The sequence below is a fragment of the Puma concolor genome, chromosome B4 (assembly GCF_028749965.1).
Source record: "Puma concolor isolate L17-30 chromosome B4, mPumCon1.1.hap2, whole genome shotgun sequence".
Classification (NCBI taxonomy): Eukaryota; Metazoa; Chordata; class Mammalia; order Carnivora; family Felidae; genus Puma; species Puma concolor.
Window position 1 is genome coordinate 105,494,548 of NC_141673.1, and position 17,255 is coordinate 105,511,802.

General features: G+C 50.6%; 1 protein-coding gene across 10 annotated transcripts in view; it reads left to right on the plus strand.

Moving 5' to 3' along the window:
- Positions 1 to 17,255, plus strand: part of IQSEC3 (IQ motif and Sec7 domain ArfGEF 3) — a 108,841-nt gene that overhangs the window by 53,223 nt on the left and 38,363 nt on the right. For all 10 annotated transcript variants that reach the window (XM_025930352.2, XM_086714349.1, XM_086714345.1 and 7 more), the window contains 2 exons: positions 2,987 to 3,266; positions 14,674 to 15,803. In XM_025930352.2, coding sequence (XP_025786137.2) covers positions 2,987 to 3,266; positions 14,674 to 15,803 — 1,410 coding nt within the window. The remainder of the gene's footprint in view (positions 1 to 2,986; positions 3,267 to 14,673; positions 15,804 to 17,255) is intronic.

Genomic DNA, 17,255 nt, shown 5'->3' on the forward strand with positions numbered 1-17,255 from the left:
TATACTCGGATTGGGGGGTGTGTCATAGTCTCTCAGATCCCTTTGCATAGAGGTGGGCAAAGGCAGAGTTGGTTCCATCAGCCAGACAGTCTGGAACCTTGGGGCTGGTGGGCCTTGGTGGACTGGCTTTGGCACTGGAATCCAAGCTTGCAGAATTCCAAGCTTAGAGATAAGTAAGTTCTCATCATGTGACAAGTAAGGAAAACTGACACAGAAGGATGAACAAATTACCCAAGCCACAGAGCTAGTTAGAAGCATTATGTATGCATCAGTGTATGCGTTGGTGTGTGTGTGTGTGTGTGTGTGTCTGTGTGTGTATTGGGATGTGTGTGTGTGTGTGTGTGTGTGTGTGTGTGCATGCATGCATGTGCATGTGCTAGAGATGACAGTGAGGGGTCTCCTAACTCCCAGGCACTATGAATGAGTTCAGGAGACAAGGCCTTGGAGTCTGACTATATTCAGAGGGGTGGACCACAAAGAAGGCTATTTTTAAAATCTTTTTTGGTTTAACACAAGTAGTTTATTTGGGATAAGGTGACTCCAAGAAATGCCAGTGTGGGGGTGGGGGATGAGACACAGAAGAGAAGGAAGCCAATACATGTTCATTAATGATCAGGTCATGATTTTGGCCACTGGGCATTTTTGGGAGATGGCATGGAATGTGCTTTGGAGTTATTCTGCTCAAGGGATGAGAGGCCAGAGTATTTATTCACCTGCCTTCATCATCACTGGTTGAGTATTGTTATTGGGGGGTATCAACTCCCCCAGAACCTCTTGCCAAGCAGACTCCCACAGTAAAAGAAAGCATAGGGCTATTTTTAAAGGTGTTTGTAGTCCTGAGTAGCCACCGGTTCTCTAAAGATTCTGGAAAACCTTTTAGGGTGAAGAGGCTTGGGCATTAGCACCAAGAACAGTCTGGAGAAGAGATGTATGTATGACACTGAATGGTGCCCCCAGGCCCTGGAGGCAGGTTGTGATAGGAGAGGGAAGGGCTATATTTGTGTGCCCTATGGGAAGAATGGGTAAGTCTTATGACAAGATGAGTTGCAGTCAGATCTTCAACCAGTGAAAACTGGTGAAAAAAAAAAAAAACCATATCAGATAACTAGAGCTCATCCAACTATACAACTCGATTAATGGCCATACAGAAAGTGATGGAGGAAAGAATCATGCATATAGAGGGTTTCCTTAGGGAGTTTGGGGCTCCTTGTTGCTAGGGCCAGCCAATGCACTCTCCTTTATGGGAGCAATGAGGACAGGAGTATGGGGAGGATAGATGGAGATTGAGTGGAAGGGTTCACCACTCATCCTTGGTTATTCTAGTACCAGGAGGCTCCAAAGTTGGGTGAAAGCAACATGAAGAGGTCTCTTTTCTGCCTGTTGATTTGGGGGCACCTTACATGGAGGCAAAACTATAGAGGAAAAAAAAAACCCTAAGTATTGCCTGGCTTTTGGGCCAGGGTCACCCCACCTTCTATAAGAAAGGGAGATTGGAGGGCTGGACTAGGTGACATTAGGGTCCCTTCTAGTCCTGATCTTCTATCTCTGTCTGCTGTCCCTTGACTCTTGCTCTCCCTTCAATTCATCCATCAACAAGTATTAACTGAGCACTGATCATCTGCCCAGCATTAACTGGGGAGCAGGGATAAAATAGAATATAGGTCCTGGACTCTAAGAGGCGATAGATGGGGGACATGAGTTAACACTGACTGAGCACTTACTCTGTGCCAGGCAGTGTGCTAAACACATATATATACTGACTCCTCTGCCCTCACCATAACCTGATAAAATAGGTACTAGTACCTCCACCATACAAATGAGGAAGCCAGAGATGGGCTCAGAGGAAAAGCAACTTAACTGAAGCCACACGGTGGTAGAGTATGGATTTGAGCCCATGCTGTAGCCATGATGCTTCTGCTCCTGGGAAATAGAGATAGACTCTCTAAGTGCAGCTCCTAGCATGCTAGCAGATGGAGCAGTCAAAGCTGGAGTTGCTTGGGAAGGCTTCATGGACAGGTGACTTAGCACTTGGCCTTGAGGGAGGGATGGAACTAGGAGACTGGCCAGGGAGGGGAGCAACCTGAGTGTATTAATTCCCCAGGGCAGGCTGGGGTATGACGGCTCCAGTTAGCAGGTATCTCCTTAGGGTAAGGAGGTGGGCAGCAGCTATGGCTCAGCCTCCTGGGGGCTCCATGGGAGGGGAGGAGAGGCCAGGAGCCAAAGACAGATCTTCCCCTAGACCCAGCAGGGCAACCACCCTTCTCTTCACAGACCCAGTCCTAAAAAGCTGGTGTCCGCCTGGCCTGGAGGGGCTTTATGCTCAGACCAGGCCTGTAAGCATCACTCCTTCCCCACAGTCATTTGGGCAGCATAAAGATGGAGCTGGTTCAGTGTGTGGATCAGCTTCTTTCCAGCTGCCTAAGCCACTGGCCAGGGAACCAGACCACTGATAATGATGATAGTTAACACTTAAATTTAGCAAGGACCCTGAGCCAGGCACTGTCTTAACTTTAGCTAATATAAGCCTTCCAACATCCTTATGAAGGAGGTACTATTACTGTGACCATTTTATAGATGGGAAAACAGAGGTACAATGAGGTTAAGCAGCCTGTTCAGGTTCCCATAACTAATAAGAGTCAGAGTCCAGATTCCAACCCAGGAAGTCTACTCCTACCTACTCTGCTTTACTGCAGAGCAGAGGTTCTAAGCAAGCAGAGGTTCATGAGCTCTGATCATAGCTGCTCCTTTCCTCTGCCTGGGATACCCTCTCCAAATTCAGGCTCTCTTCCTTGCCTGAAGCTCTTCCCTGCCAAGGTAGCCCCTCCCTAGAGGTGACTTCAGGAGGCACCCCAAGCCCCCACCACTAGGAAGGCCCATCGCTGCCTGAAAGGCCAGGCCAGAGTGCCCAGTCTCTCTCCTCACCCCGCACCCACATGCACCCTGTCCCGCTCCCCCCCAACCGAGCACCGTTGCCTTTTGTTCACAGCGATGGCTCCTGTGCCCAGGCCGGTGGGGGCATGGAGGACTCCGTGGTGGCAGCGGCGGCGGTGGCAGCCGGCAGACCCAGTGCCCATGCCCCGAAGGCTCAAGCCCAGGAGCTGCAGGAGGAGGAGGAGCGGCCGGGGGCGGGGGGTGCCTCCCCGAGGGCTGGCTCCCACCGCGCGGCCTCCCCCGGCCGGCAGCAGCCTGCCTTGGCGACGGCGCTCTGCTCCCACGCCCCTAACGCCTCCGATTACGAGCTCTCCCTTGACCTAAAGAATAAACAGGTACCCAGGGCCTCCAAGGGGGGCGGGGAGGGTGGTGAAGGGGCCCTGCCTTCGGGGGCTATCCAGGGTATCTCCCCACTTGGGCCCATCTCTGCTGTGCTGTAGGCACGCCTCTTTTGCCACTAGTTCTTCCAAATTGAGCTAAGTGTTCTGCCCATCCCTGTAGCCCAGTTTGTCAGGCAAGCAGCCTTAACAGGGCCTGGGCCACACCCTTGCAATGCCTGTCCCTTAGGCAGCGTGTCCAGAGGTCTGCTCCTCTTGCCATGTGCAGGATGCCTAAATTGCCCTCACAAATGTCTAGGCAGGTGGCCCACTGTTCTCTGGGGAAGCCCCTACCTCCACTGCTGCTTAGAAGAGATAACCCACTCACATGTCCACCCAAGGAGCAAGCCCCATGTGTAGGCACACTTAGGTTCAAATGAGATGCAAAGATGGTGGTGTCCTCTGGGTAGACTGAGGATTCCCAAGATAAACCAAAGTCCCCTATTGGAGAACAAATTCCATTTGTGTGTGTGTGTGTGTGTGTGTGTGTGTGTGTGTGTATACTCATGTGCATATGCTTAGAGAAAGATATCATGACTGAATTTTGTTAAGAAAGAACATTGAACTTGGAGCCATAGACATAGGATCCACCCCTTGGTCTTGCTCTAGTTAAGTCTGTGACTGGGAATGCCAGTTAAGCACTCTGGGCACTGGTTCGAAATTGGGAATTAGACCTTGAATCATCTCCAAATGTGTAGGTTTTAAAGAAACATTCTTTAACTCCATGGACAAAGTGAGTTTGGGGAAGGAAAGCTAGTAGAAAGGTCCCTAAGACTGAATCAGGCCAAACCAACTTCATTTCTTTCCTTCAGCATCAAGGTCGGCTGGAGGTGGAACATCTGGTTTTCAGTAAAGTATTTAACAAAATCTCCCATGATATATATGTGGACAAGATAGGAAGTGAATCGGATGACAATTATAGTCAGGTGGGTTGTTTTCAAACAGAATTCTCAAAAAACGTTGGTTTTTCCATCCATGCCGTTTCCTGGTGCCTTGAGCGGTGCACTGTCCTTGGTCCTGTTCAGTTCAACCATTTTTGACAAGGCACTACTTTCTAGTGACACAAAGCTAAAGGGAACAGCTAATACCTTGGTGATAGAATCCAAGATTTTGTAGAAATCTCATCCAGACATAAAGATTTAAATGAAAAAGTCTAAATGAAACAGGGAAAGAGCTAAAGTTCTGCTCTTAGCTTTGAAAAGCCCACAGCATTAGTATAAGATAGGCAGGCTTGGTCCTGGGAGAGAGAACTTGTGGCTTTGGTTGACTGCAAGCTCAAGATGAATCAATAACCAGTGAAATGGCTGCCAGAGAAGTGAGTATAGCAGCCTTCACAGGAGGGTGGATAAGCCTCAGTATAGGGGAGCCACTGGCTGGAGCCCCACACTGGTTTCTGGTCAGGGCCTGTCTGGAGCCTGCCCTTGGTTCTTGGGGCTTCATTTAAGACAGAAGTAAGAATCGTGAGGATTCCAAGGTTCTCCTAAGAAGGAAAATAGGATTGGCTGGAGTCATATGGAGAAATTGTAGACGTGAAAACAAGTTTTAAATATGGAAGAGCTGGCATGTGAAAAACGGATTTGATATATTTTCTATCATTCCAGTCAAAAATAGTGGTACTAACGTATGAAAGCTACAGAAAAGGAAGCTTTTAGCTCAATTAACAATTAGAGCTGTTAAAAATATAGAAAGTCCTGCTTGTGAGGTAGTGAGTTCTGTGTTACCGGGAATGCCCAGGCAGGGGCTGGAAGACAGTCCATCTGGAACACTACAGTGTGATGTGGGTGGTCAGTTGGCCCAGATAAGAAGTATTCTCAATTCCACATGACTATGCTCCTTGAGGACAGAGATCATGTCTTACCCATCTTTGTACCCTTCCCCCAGCATCTAGCAGAGTTTCTTGAACATAGTAAGAGCCCTCTGAGTGAATAATTTTTGAACAACTATGATGTGCAAAGCAATAAGAGAGTGGGGTAACAAAGAGAAAAAAGTGCTCCCTACTTGCCCCCCAAAAAATTGCTGTGCAATTTAACGAATATCCGGTGACTAATACCAAAAGAAACCTGTACTTCAGCTTAGGCAGGAGAGTTAGTTTAATTCTGACTGCCTAGGTGGCATATGGAGAGCGATACAGGCTTCTGATTGGCATCATGGGCCTTTTTATAGTAGACACCATTCTGAGAGATGGGTTTGCATGTCAAGCCAGCAGGGGTGGGGCGGGAAAGTTGAGGGTGTGACAGGCACCTTTATGCTGAGTGAATACAGCTTCAGGGAATAGCGCATCTCCTCTGGCTCATGTATCTCTCTAGGCCAAGCATAGGCTGGGGGCAGAAGGAAGAGGGCAAAAAGTGAGGGGGCTAGAGAAAAGTGATTAAAAATACGACACACATTTATAAGAGACTGAGCTCAACTCCTGTCTCTTCTGCAAATGAACTGTGTGATCTTGAACAAGTTGCTTAGGTTCTCCAGGCCTCAGTTGTCTCTTAACTCTTTGGGGCTTCATACACGCTATTCTCTGTGCCTCTACCACTAACATTCCTGCTCCCCCCCTCACTTGGCACTCAGCCTCAATTTGTTCTCCCTCCTCCTCCCTGGCAGCTTTCCCTGCCCTCCCAAGGCTGCATTGGATGCCCCTTCCCAGAAATCCCCTAGTACCCAGGGGGTGCTGTCATCACCCTTCAGCCCTGTATCATCATTTCCTATTGACTTGACTCCTCCTAGAAGGCAGGGCCCATGACTCATTATTCATCATTATATCCCCATCATTATATCATGCCTGACACTGTCCCTGGCATGAAGAAGATATGCTCAGGGATGGAAAGGGAAAAATACTAAGTTAGTGACCTGAAGGGGGAGAGGCGAATGAAGCCTGGGTCCCGGACCTGACTTTGCTATAGGTTTCTTTAAGATCTAGGATTTAGTATCTGATTCTGTCATTTCCACCAGTTGTGCAAATCCTATAGTACTTACACTAGAAAGATCTTGGGCAATCATTGTCTCCCCAGTCCACCAACCTGCCAGGCCTGCTCCATCAGCCAGTCCAGAATCTCAGGCACTGCCTGTGGCTCCTTTCTCTCCCCACACCCCTCCCCCGCCCCAGATCTGCTCCATCCCCAAGCCCACTGATGCTACTTCTTTACTATTTCCCAAATTCCACCCTCTCCTACTAACCCCACTGCCCCCACCCCAGGCTAGGCCACCATCACTTCTCACCTGAGCCCCTGGGGAAACCCCCACAGGTTCCCCTACTTGGAGCTGTGCCTCTCCTAACCTGATCTCCACCCTGTAGCTGAGCCCTCTTTATAGACAGCACATCAGATGAAAGCCTGTGTGTGTGAAAGCCTTCCATGGCTCCTCACTGTGTGTAGGACAGATTTTTCCTGGTTCTTCTACCACCTGACACAACCCCACATCCTGCCCCACTGCCACGCAGGGTTCCTGCCATCCCCACTCACCTTTCTCCAGATCTCTGTGCTATGGTTTGCCTCTGGGCCTTGCCATATTTTATTTCTTCTGCTGGGAATACTCACCACCTGTCCCCCATCACACTTCACCTGGGTGATCTCTACTCATACTTCATGTCTCAGGTCAGCATCCCCAAGCCTGGGTGTGTGCTTTCACTGCGTGCTCCACTGTTGACTCCATGCCATCTGGTAGCTGTTCCACTCGTACAGGCAAGGACTATGTCATTCTCAGGGCTGTCACACAGTTGAGCGGATTGTGCACAGAACACCTTCGGAGTGGCCAGCTACTTCATGGTCTGTGTGAGGAGTGAGCACTCCCTAGGGTTCTGTGTTAGGTGATGATGCTACTCCTGCTCACCTTTGTTTCCCCACACAGCACAGTCCCTGGTGCCTAGGACATGCTCTGTACTGGAGGAACACATGAGAAAAAGAAAGAAAGAACAAAACCCGCCTCTGGGTTTCCCTGTTCTCCCAGCCCCTAGGGCCTCGCCCCACAATCACAGTGGGAAGAAGTGCCAGCTTCTCTGGGACAGCTTTTCCATCCTCCATTCCCTCTGCCCTCAGCTCCCTCACTTCATCTCACAGTAAGCCCAGGGCTACAACCTAGGGGGACAAGGAGGGAGCATGTAGATTCCTTTGGAGGATCCTTTAGAAAAGCAGTGTGGCAAGGATACATAGGGCACCCGAGTGGTTTCCAAATTCATTCAGGTTCTCTAGGGAGTTTGTATCCTGTTCTGTGCCACCGTTGAGGAACAGCCCACTGGAGCTCATGTGGGTTGTCCAAATGGCATCACTGTGTATGCTGTCCAAGCCAGGGGACCATGCAGCTATGGTCAGTAGCATCCAGGCCCTGCCCCCCACCCAAGTCAGGTCCTGGGTGGAAACCATGTTCTCTTTTTGGAGAGCAGACCCTTCCACAACAGATCTCCCATACCTAAGCCTCAGGGTCCAGCCTCACCAGGGGATACCTTCAAGGGGAGAGAATAGGGTTAGGGTTAGGGTGGCCATGTTTCCAATTCTCTGGGTCTCAGTTTCTTCACTTGTGAAATGAGGGATTGTACCAGAATATCTAAGGCTCCTTTCTCCTCTGAAGGCAAGAATCCCACCAGGGCATGGAGGGCACCTGAGGACCAACCCCCAGAGCATGATGGTGAAGGCAATGCTCATCAGGGATAGTCCTTCTGTTCACTTGCATCTGGTTCAGGGAACAGAATTGCATTGCTGTTCTGTGCAAGGCTTGGGACACCACAATACAAAAGACACAAGCACAGTTGTCAGGGAGCTCATTCCAGAGATGGGCACTGACTCGTAACCAGTACTAGCTAGCACTAATAGCATTAACTATGTGCCAGACATTTTCCATGCAATATCTCCCCAGACCTGCATAATATCCCAGTGAGCTAGGTACTACGACTATCTCCATTTTAAGAATGAGAAAATCACGGCTTAGCAATATTAAGTAACCTGCCCAAAGACACATCCCTAGGTGTGCATTCCTGGTGCAGCCAAGACTGGGACTCCACAGTCCTTGATTTTATCCAGAGTCTTCCACAGCCTCCTCATCCCAGTGAAGGGGTAGGTTCCAAGGAAGCAGTGCACAGGGTTCTGTGGGAGCACTGGAGACAGCAAGGAGCCCAACCCGGGGTTCAAATCAGGCTCCCCGCAGCAGCTCTACCTGAGACAGTCTCTGTGATCCAGGAGTAGCTGAGCTGTCGTACCCCCTACCCCTAGCTGGCTGTAGTCAGAAGAGGTTCCCAAGAGCAGCCCTGCTCTTAGGCAGGCCTCAGTGCCCTGCTGTGTTGAATGCTTGCTGTATTTTGGACAGTTGGACAGGGAGGTGGGCACACAGGGAAGACGCGGGGCTCACAGCCTGCCCAGTGCAGGCCGGCTTCCCTTGGGGCCGCTCTTAGCATCTCCAAGCTCCTCTCTCCCCACCCTAGACTGTCTGCTCCTAAGCCTCATGTAAGGCTTCCCTTGCCAAGTTCTGCAGCCTCATTCCATGTAATGCTTTAACATTCTCAGCTGGGAAATCTTGGATCAGAGGAAATCCTTGCTCACATGTGAAAGCCACCCCCACCCCGACCTGGCTCCCTCATTCCCCAGCACTGCAGCCCCCCAGCTAGCTGCTCTTCCTCCCTCACCCTGACTTGGCGACCATCTCTCAGCGGCCCTTCTCAGGCTCAGCTGCTGCAGCAACCTGAAAAGAGGGAGCATGTTCTAATTAACACTGAGAGGCTCGTTAGGCAGACAGAGCCCCCTGAGCCCCCCTCCACAGCTTCTTCTGGCAGAAGCAGAGAGATTGCTCTCTTGGGAGGAAGCGAGGCTACAATTACCCATGATTCATGGGGTTTAGGGAGAAGTGAGATGAGCTGTTCTTAGGCCTGTGGGCCCAAAGACCCCTCCCCACCCTGGGGACCACCCTCCCCCCATATCCAACTCTCTTAGCTCTCTGACCTGGCCTTGGTTAAGAAAAGGGTTAGGGGCGTCTGGGTGACTCAGTCGGTTGGGCGGCCGACTTCGGCTCGGGTCATGATCTCGTGGTCCGTGAGTTCAAGCCCCGCGTCGGGCTCTGGGCTGACAGCTCAGAGCCTGGAGCCTGTTTTGGATTCTGTGTCTCCCTCTCTCTGACCCTCCCCCGTTCATGCTCTGTCTCTCTCTGTCTCAAAAATAAATAAACATTAAAAAAAAAAAAAGAAAGAAAGAAAAGGGTTAGGGTTGTTGGGAGGGCCAGGCTGGGTGGACAGAACTGACCTGGGACGCTGCCAAGTTCCCGAGCCCTATGGGAGGGAAATGTATATGTATGTGTCTGAGAGAGTTGTGGGGGAGGGGGAGGATGGAGCATTTGACTCCAAGCCCGGATCCGGAAGAGAGCCTAGATTTTTATTTCCCCTGGGACATAGGACAGAGTTCAGTTTAGTTCATGTCCGCAAACATTTATTAAGCCCTAACCATGGCTCTGGCTCAACACTGGGCACCAAGAATGTAGAGACAGATAATACCATCCTTCCTGTAAGATACAGTCCATGGGAATACAGAGAGCATGGAGGGTGGCTGCGAAGGATGGAAAGAAACAGTGGGGGACAGTGCAGGCTGGGGTTGCAGCAGGCACGAGGCTGGAATAAATGGGAGATGGTTGTGTTAAATGCACTGGAACAAATGGAGAAGATCCAACAACTGAATTCAAATATCATAGTGAGCACTTGGTCCTTGCTAGGCTCTGGGCTAGGTGCTGTCCATGGATCAGGGGCCTCGAATAACTGATGCTCTGTTGGAGTCAGGGTAGGGGGTGTGGAGAGAAGGAAGGGTGGGTTAGTTAAATATCACAAAGATTAGTGGAGAAAACTGGGCATCCAAGAGAAGTAAGAAACAACGTTCTCCACAGGCACCTAAAGTGGTAAGATCCCTGTCTGGTTGGGGAACTGAGGAGGCTTCACAGAGGATGCCCATTTGAGGCAGGTCCTGAAGAAAGGAGAGAACATCATGGGCTGAGGGACAAGGCTGAGCAAATGCTCAGAGCAGGGAAGCCTAGTGTGGCTGGGGGAGGAGCAGAGGTCGAGCCAGCATGTACAGAGGCTTGGTGTAGTAGTAAAAAACGGGAGGTAGGCTGAGGCCGGATTGCTCAGTGTCGGAAGGCCAGCAGGAAGCATTTATATACTTATTTGGGGCAATGCTCTCAAGCAGCTGAACGTCTGTATTCACATCTGCTTCTCAAGGGCCTTCATCAGGGTAATGTAGTGTAGGATGGAGGGTGGGTGTGAGAAGGGAGCAGGGAGGCAGTAGGGAGGCTGCCAGGGTGGTCCAAGGGGGAGTCGAAGAGAGCCCCATGTGGCAACAGTTTGGTGGAAAGGCCAGGATGATGCAAAAGGTTTTGGGGGTGGGGCAGGTGGTGGAATAAAGGCTTGGAGGCTGACAAATGCAGAGGGTGGGCAAAGGAGGATGCATGGACAAATACAAGGTTCCCAGACTGGATAGCATAACAGCCAAAGTGCTGTAAGGCAAATAAATCATCGAGAGCTGATTCGGGGAGGTGGGGCAAGGCAGTGGCTTTATATAGGTGAACAGAGGGATCTAGGATCAAGCCTAGGAATTGAAATTTGAGAGTCATTCACCGAATCATCATTGTCATCAAATAGCTACCACTTACTGCACACTGATTATGTGACAAGTTCATATGAAATGATTCAATTCTCATAACAAGCTACAGAGTCTGCAGGATTAGCTTCATAACAGATAAGAAAACTGAGAGTTGGAGATGTTAGGAAACTTGTCCAAGGCCAACCAGCAGAGAAGAAGCAGATCTGGGGCTGATTATCTCCCCTAAGGCTTGTTCATCAGCCGATTAAAGTACAGTGAAGTTATGATAGTGGACAAGGTTCTCACACAAGAGGTGAGAAGATACTAGCCTGCAGGACAACTTAGAGTTGCCACAAAGGCTCTGCCAGAGATAGTTTCCCTCTTAATTAGTTATTAATTATCAGCTACTGGAGGCTGCTCTAATGACCTCCAATGTAAAAGTCATGGAAGATGTCCAGAAGTGCATGGGAAAATAATTCAAATGTCTCTGCAGAATGGAAGATGGCACTCATATGACTTGTAACTGGCATGCTTAGGGATTTTGAGGTCAGAATATAGGATGGAAGTGCTGTATGGAAGCAGGCAAACCAAGGTAGACTGGGTCATGAGAGCCGAGGTCCGAGTTTCAAGGTGATAAAAATATGAAGAGCTACAGAAAAGAGGGAGGAGGAAGGTTGAGGATGGACCCTCAGGTTTCATGAAGAAAGGTCTCTGGTTACCTTCATAAGAGTCATTTTAGAAAACCAGTGGGAGCAGAAGACTGATGCTGTGGGCTCAGGGCATATAAACTTGGATCAGCCATTCGCCATTTGCTCACGGAGTGAGGCAGAGGGTGTAGACTAGTGTTCCAAGAGGTTTGGTGGAAAACAGAAAGAAAGATATTGGGCTAGTGCCCCAGAGCTGGGGAGTTAAGAGGAGTTATGATTTAGCTTGGGGAGATCTGAGAGGGTCTGTAGGCAGGTGGAAAGGGGCCAGTGACACAGTGGAGTTTGGAAACACAAGTGAAATGCATCCGCTCCAGGAAAAGAAAGTTATGGGTTAGTTAGGGTGGTTTTTGAGAGTCACAAAGATAACTTTGCAATTAATTCTTTAATCCATTCAATAAATATTCCTTGAAGGCCTCCTGTGTGCTGGGCATTCTCCAAGCACTGGGGATAAAGCAGTAAACATGGCAAAGTCTCTGCCTTCGTGGGGCTTACAGTATAGTGGAAGATTTGATGAACCAGGTTCAAGATATTTAAAATCTTGTTTTCTTCTCTGCTTGGGTGACACTGGGGACATTGGCTAGTAGAAGTCTTCTAGGGTTAGTTCAGCCAGCCTTCTGCCTCCAGATAGGATGAAACTATGCCAGGGGGATGGACATCTTTACCATTCTGGAAACATTTCAGGCAATGGGATTTCATACCTTCCCTCTGTTGCCAATGGCATCTCATAACCTGAAGAGAATGCTTTTGGGTGTAAGGTTTCCCTTGAAATGTGAATAGGCCAGGTGGGAAAGAAATATGAATTCCTGCCTGGTGTCAGTTTCTCATGGGACTTGAGGAGGGATAAGAGTGTGACAGAAATTGACGGAAGGAGAAAGTTAAGTGGTCAGTTTCCCTCACTCTCTATAACTTCCCCCTTGGAGGGCTCTCCTGCCTAGTCAAGGCCAATCTCCATTCCAGACCTCAGGGAGCCTAGCAGGGTTCTGCAGGGAGACTGAGCTGAGCTCTCTCCCCTCTGACATGATTTCTGCAAAAGCAGTGATGAAATGCCTCTGTCAGAAATTTCTATGTTTCTCTGGAGATCCTGGGTACCTGATAAAACCCCATAGGCAGAATTCTGATGGTCCCCCAGATTCCTGATGCCCCTCTCTGAGATTCTTGCCCCCTGGTGTGCACATCCTATATTGTTCCCTTCCCTTGAGTGGGGATGGGACTAGGGCGTATAATAGGATATCACTCTGTCATTAGGTTACCATGCAGTTGACCTTGACCAAATCCAAAGGAAATCATTCTGGGTGGCCTGACCTAATCAGGTGAACCCTTTAAAAGGAGGTGAAGCCTCAGAGCCACTCCTCTGGTTGGCCCTGAATGGCCAAACTACTGTGTGGCCAGGAACAGCAGGCAGCTGTAAGTGAGAACTTCAGTCTTAGAATCTCAGGAAACTGAACTCTGCCAACAGCAATGAGCTTGAAAGAGGACCCTGAACCTTGTGTGAGACTGCAGTCCCAGCTGACATTTGATTTCTTCCAGGTGAGATCTCAAGCACAGAACCCAGATGAGCCATGCCCAGACTACTAACGTACAGAACTATGAAAAAATAAGTGGGTATTGTTTTAAGCTGCTGAGCTTGTGGTAATTTGTTATGCAGCTATAGCTAACTAATACACTTGGTGTGAGTTTTAAGAGTATCTTGAAAGCCCTTTAATATGAGGATCATGAAGACATTCTGCTTAAGGCCTTGTATCTCGTGACATGCAAACACTTCTGAGGGGAGTCATACAGGAGGCCTTATTGGCCACTCAAACCTCAATAAGCTGAAGTTTCCCAACTATCTTCCAAGAGGACAGCTGGATTTGGCAAGAGAGACAGCATAATGCCACTAGGTTTGGGGTTGGGAAGGGCCCTGAATGGCAAGACAGAAGAGCTGAAGGCAAGATTGAGGTCATCTTCTTTTACCTGGGATTATCCCTGGGGTTTGGGGTTGTATCTATGAGATTTTCTGGTCTAGAAGGGTGCCTCTGCTGGTCCAGCGGTGGGGGGCACCCACAGGGAAGGAGCCCAGGAAATTGTTGGCATTGTGAGAGGCAGTCACTCCAGCTGCCGTCCCTGGTGAGCCTCCTTCAACAGGAGGCAGGTTGAAGCATGGTACTGAGGGACAAAATTAGCCTTTCTATCTGTCCCATTCCATGACCCTGGGAAACATGGTGAAATATTATTGGTCGCTCATATCTCATCTAGTTAGCATCTACTATGTGCCAGCCCTAGGGCTGGTTGCTAGGAACACAGCGTTAATCAAACCCCAGTCCCAACCGTTATGATGATCCCAGGGTCAGGGATTTCCTCAATGCACAGATGTGAATGCTGAGGAAGAAAGCAGGTGAACAAGGTGTAGCAGCGAGTTGGGTTTTTTTTTAGCATTTCTTTTTAATTTTTAATTTTGTATTATTTTATTATTTTAAATGTACACACAAGTAGAAAGAATACTGTAGTAAACTCCCAGATAACTACGATTAACATTGTTTCATCTAACAGTTCCATTTTTTTGATGAAGTATTTTAATACAAATTCAAGATAACTTGTGTGTCACCCATAAGTGTTTCCATATGCATCTCTGATATGAGCATTTAAAAATGACTACCACAGGGGCTCGTGGGTGGCTCAGTCAGTTAAGCCTTTGACTTTGGCTCAGGTCATGATCTCACAGCTCATGACTTTGAGCCCCGCCTCAGGCTCTGTGCTGACAGCTCAGAGCCTGAAGGCAGCTTCGGCCTGTCTCCCTCTCTCTCTGCTTTCCCCATGTGTTCTCTCTCTCTCTCTCTCTCTCTCTCTCTCTCTCTCTCCCTCAAAAATAAATAAACATTTAAAAAAGTAAATAAAAAAAATAAGTAACCACCACAACAAGCAGAAGTAACACACCTGTCCCCTGCCCCCCGGGACATGGCCAATCCCTGGAAGCCAGTCCCACATCCTACCTCTCTAGGAATCTTGGCAAGTATCCATGACACGCTGGGAGTTCTCAGACTTGGCCCTTCCGTACCCGCCAGCTGTGCACTGCCGGGCCCCGCCAAAGCTTAGTCGGTGACTCCCAGTCCTAACTGCGCTCTTCCTCTCTGGTTCTTTTCGCAGATTGAAATGCTAGAACACAAGTACGGGGGCCACCTTGTGTCCCGGCGCGCCGCTTGCACCATCCAAACCGCCTTCCGCCAGTACCAGCTCAGCAAGAACTTTGAGAAGATCCGCAACTCCCTCCTGGAGAGCCGCCTGCCGCGGCGGATCTCCCTGCGCAAGGTGCGGGCGCCCACGGCCGAGAGCCTGGCGGCCGAGAAGGCGCTCATGGAGGGCTACGGCCTCATGGGGCTGCCGCTGGTGCGCTCGCCCTCCCTGCCGCCCACCTTCGCGGGCACGCTCACCGAGCTGGAGGACTCCTTCACCGAGCAGGTGCAGTCCCTGGCCAAGTCCATCGACGACGCCCTAAGCACCTGGAGCCTCAAGACCATGTGCTCCCTGCAAGAGAGCGGCGCTTACCAACTCCACCAGGCCCTGCACGCGGGCGCGGGGCCACCCGGCCTGGAGGCCGAGATGCGGGAGCTCAACAGCGCCCGCCCGGCGCCCGGGGAAGAGGCCGCCGAGGTCGCCGGCCTGCCCCAGGGCCACAGCAGCACCCTCATGATGGCTTTCCGGGACGTCACCGTGCAGATCGCCAACCAGAACATCTCTGTCTCCTCCGCCACGGCTCTGTCGGTGGCCAACTGCTTGGGCGCGCAGACCGCCCAGGCCCCGGCAGAGCCCGCGGCTGCGGGCAAAGCGGAGCAGGGCCAAGCCCCGGGGCAGGAGCCCCCCGAGGCCCCCACCGCGGGTCAGGGGGGTGCTCCCGCCGAGAACACGGGCGCAGAGGCCGGAGCCAGCGCCGCCTTGGGCGCGCACCCACCTGGGGCTGCCCAGGCCGTGGTGGAGGGGGCCGCGGTAGCGGTCTCGGAGGCAGAGGCAGAGGAGGAGGAGGCCGGGGAGGCGGGGAAGGAGACGGAGGCCGAGGCCGGCGACAACTCGGAGCAGCTGAGTAGCAGCAGCACGTCCACCAAGTCGGCCAAGTCGGGCTCGGAAGCATCAGCCTCAGCCTCCAAGGAGGCCCTGCAGGCCATGATCCTGAGCCTGCCGCGCTACCACTGCGAGAACCCCGCCAGCTGCAAGTCGCCCACGCTCTCCACAGACACGCTGCGCAAACGGCTCTATCGCATCGGCCTCAACCTTTTCAACATGTGAGTGAGCACCCGCCCTGGAGCTCAAGGGACTCCCGGGCCCCAAAGGAGAGGCGGGGGCGGGGGCCGGAGGGGGAGGACCTGTAAAGGTGAGCAGGGAGCCAAGTAATTGTCCTCATCATCCCAGTTCCCTCCCCCCCACGTGGCGTTTGTGCCCTGCCTGCTCCTTGAGACACTGTGTAGGAATACACGTTCTATTTTTCATTGTCACAAATGTATTTTAAGGATTAGGGACAAAACGACACATCGAGCCCCGTGCTTTCACCACTATTACTGCTTACGATGAAGCTAGGACTTGAAAAGCGAGAGAATTTAAAAGAAAATACAGTATTCAGTGAATAATAGTACTGGTCGTATGAGGATTGAGCAGAAATCATTCAGGTAGGACACGGAGTTAGGGAAACAGCATTATCTTCTGGGGAGGATGTCAAGGAGACAGGAGAGGATGGGCGAGGAGGCAGTGAGCAAAGGCCAGTGGGGTGGGAGAGGAGTGACCTAGAATAAGGAATACAGATTAAAGGCAGGAGAGGGACATGGATAAAAGGGGGAGACAAGGAAGCTGGGGTGAAGCAAACAGAGGGGGGACAGAAAGAGAACAGGAGAATGGAAGCAGAAAAATGGCATCCCCAGCCAGACACCCAGTCAAAACTGTCCTAGCAACTAGAATGTATGCAGCTGGTGGCAAGCACATGTCGCTACCATGGAAGCCTCGAGTATAGGTTCACTCATCTCCACCCTCCATTCACCCCTTCCTCAGAGCCTTGAGCCAGGAAATAGAACACCCCTTCCAGCCACACGGACGTGCATCTATTCACTCAGCTGTTATCTATTGAGTGCCATGACATGGCGACCACAAAGACGAGTAGGACGCATCCCCCGGTCTCAAGAAGCTTGAGGGGGGGAATAGCGCCCGTTCATGGCTCACCTTGCATAAGACATCTTGCTAACTTCTGAACAATATCTACAGGTAGCATTACTGTGCCATCTTATAGAAAAGAAACAGGCTCACACAGGTCAGGCGAGTTGCACATGGTGACGGTTACGTAGCCGGTGAGCTTCAGGCCGGTCTGGCTGCTGGTCCATCGTTCTTTCCTCCAAGTCAGGCTGCCCCCTGGTGAGCCCAGCCCCCACCCTCACACCTCCACAGCACGACTTCTGCGTGCACGCTCACACGCACACAGATACCGCGATCCCTCAAGATAGTGGTTCTCAAACTATCTGTGGTGAAGGACCAGTTTGGGTTTTTACCTGACATATTGTGGGCTGATACTTCTGTAAAATGCAATAAAAATGAACTGCTAGAAAAACAATCACATGCTTGGTTATCCTGAAAATGTCAAAGTGCTATAAAAGGTTCTAAATGCTTACCCTCGCTCTCCGTACTTGTCTTCTCCTGAACCAATAAGACACAGTTCAGGGAACAGCATGGATGTGCAGACCATACTGTGAGTA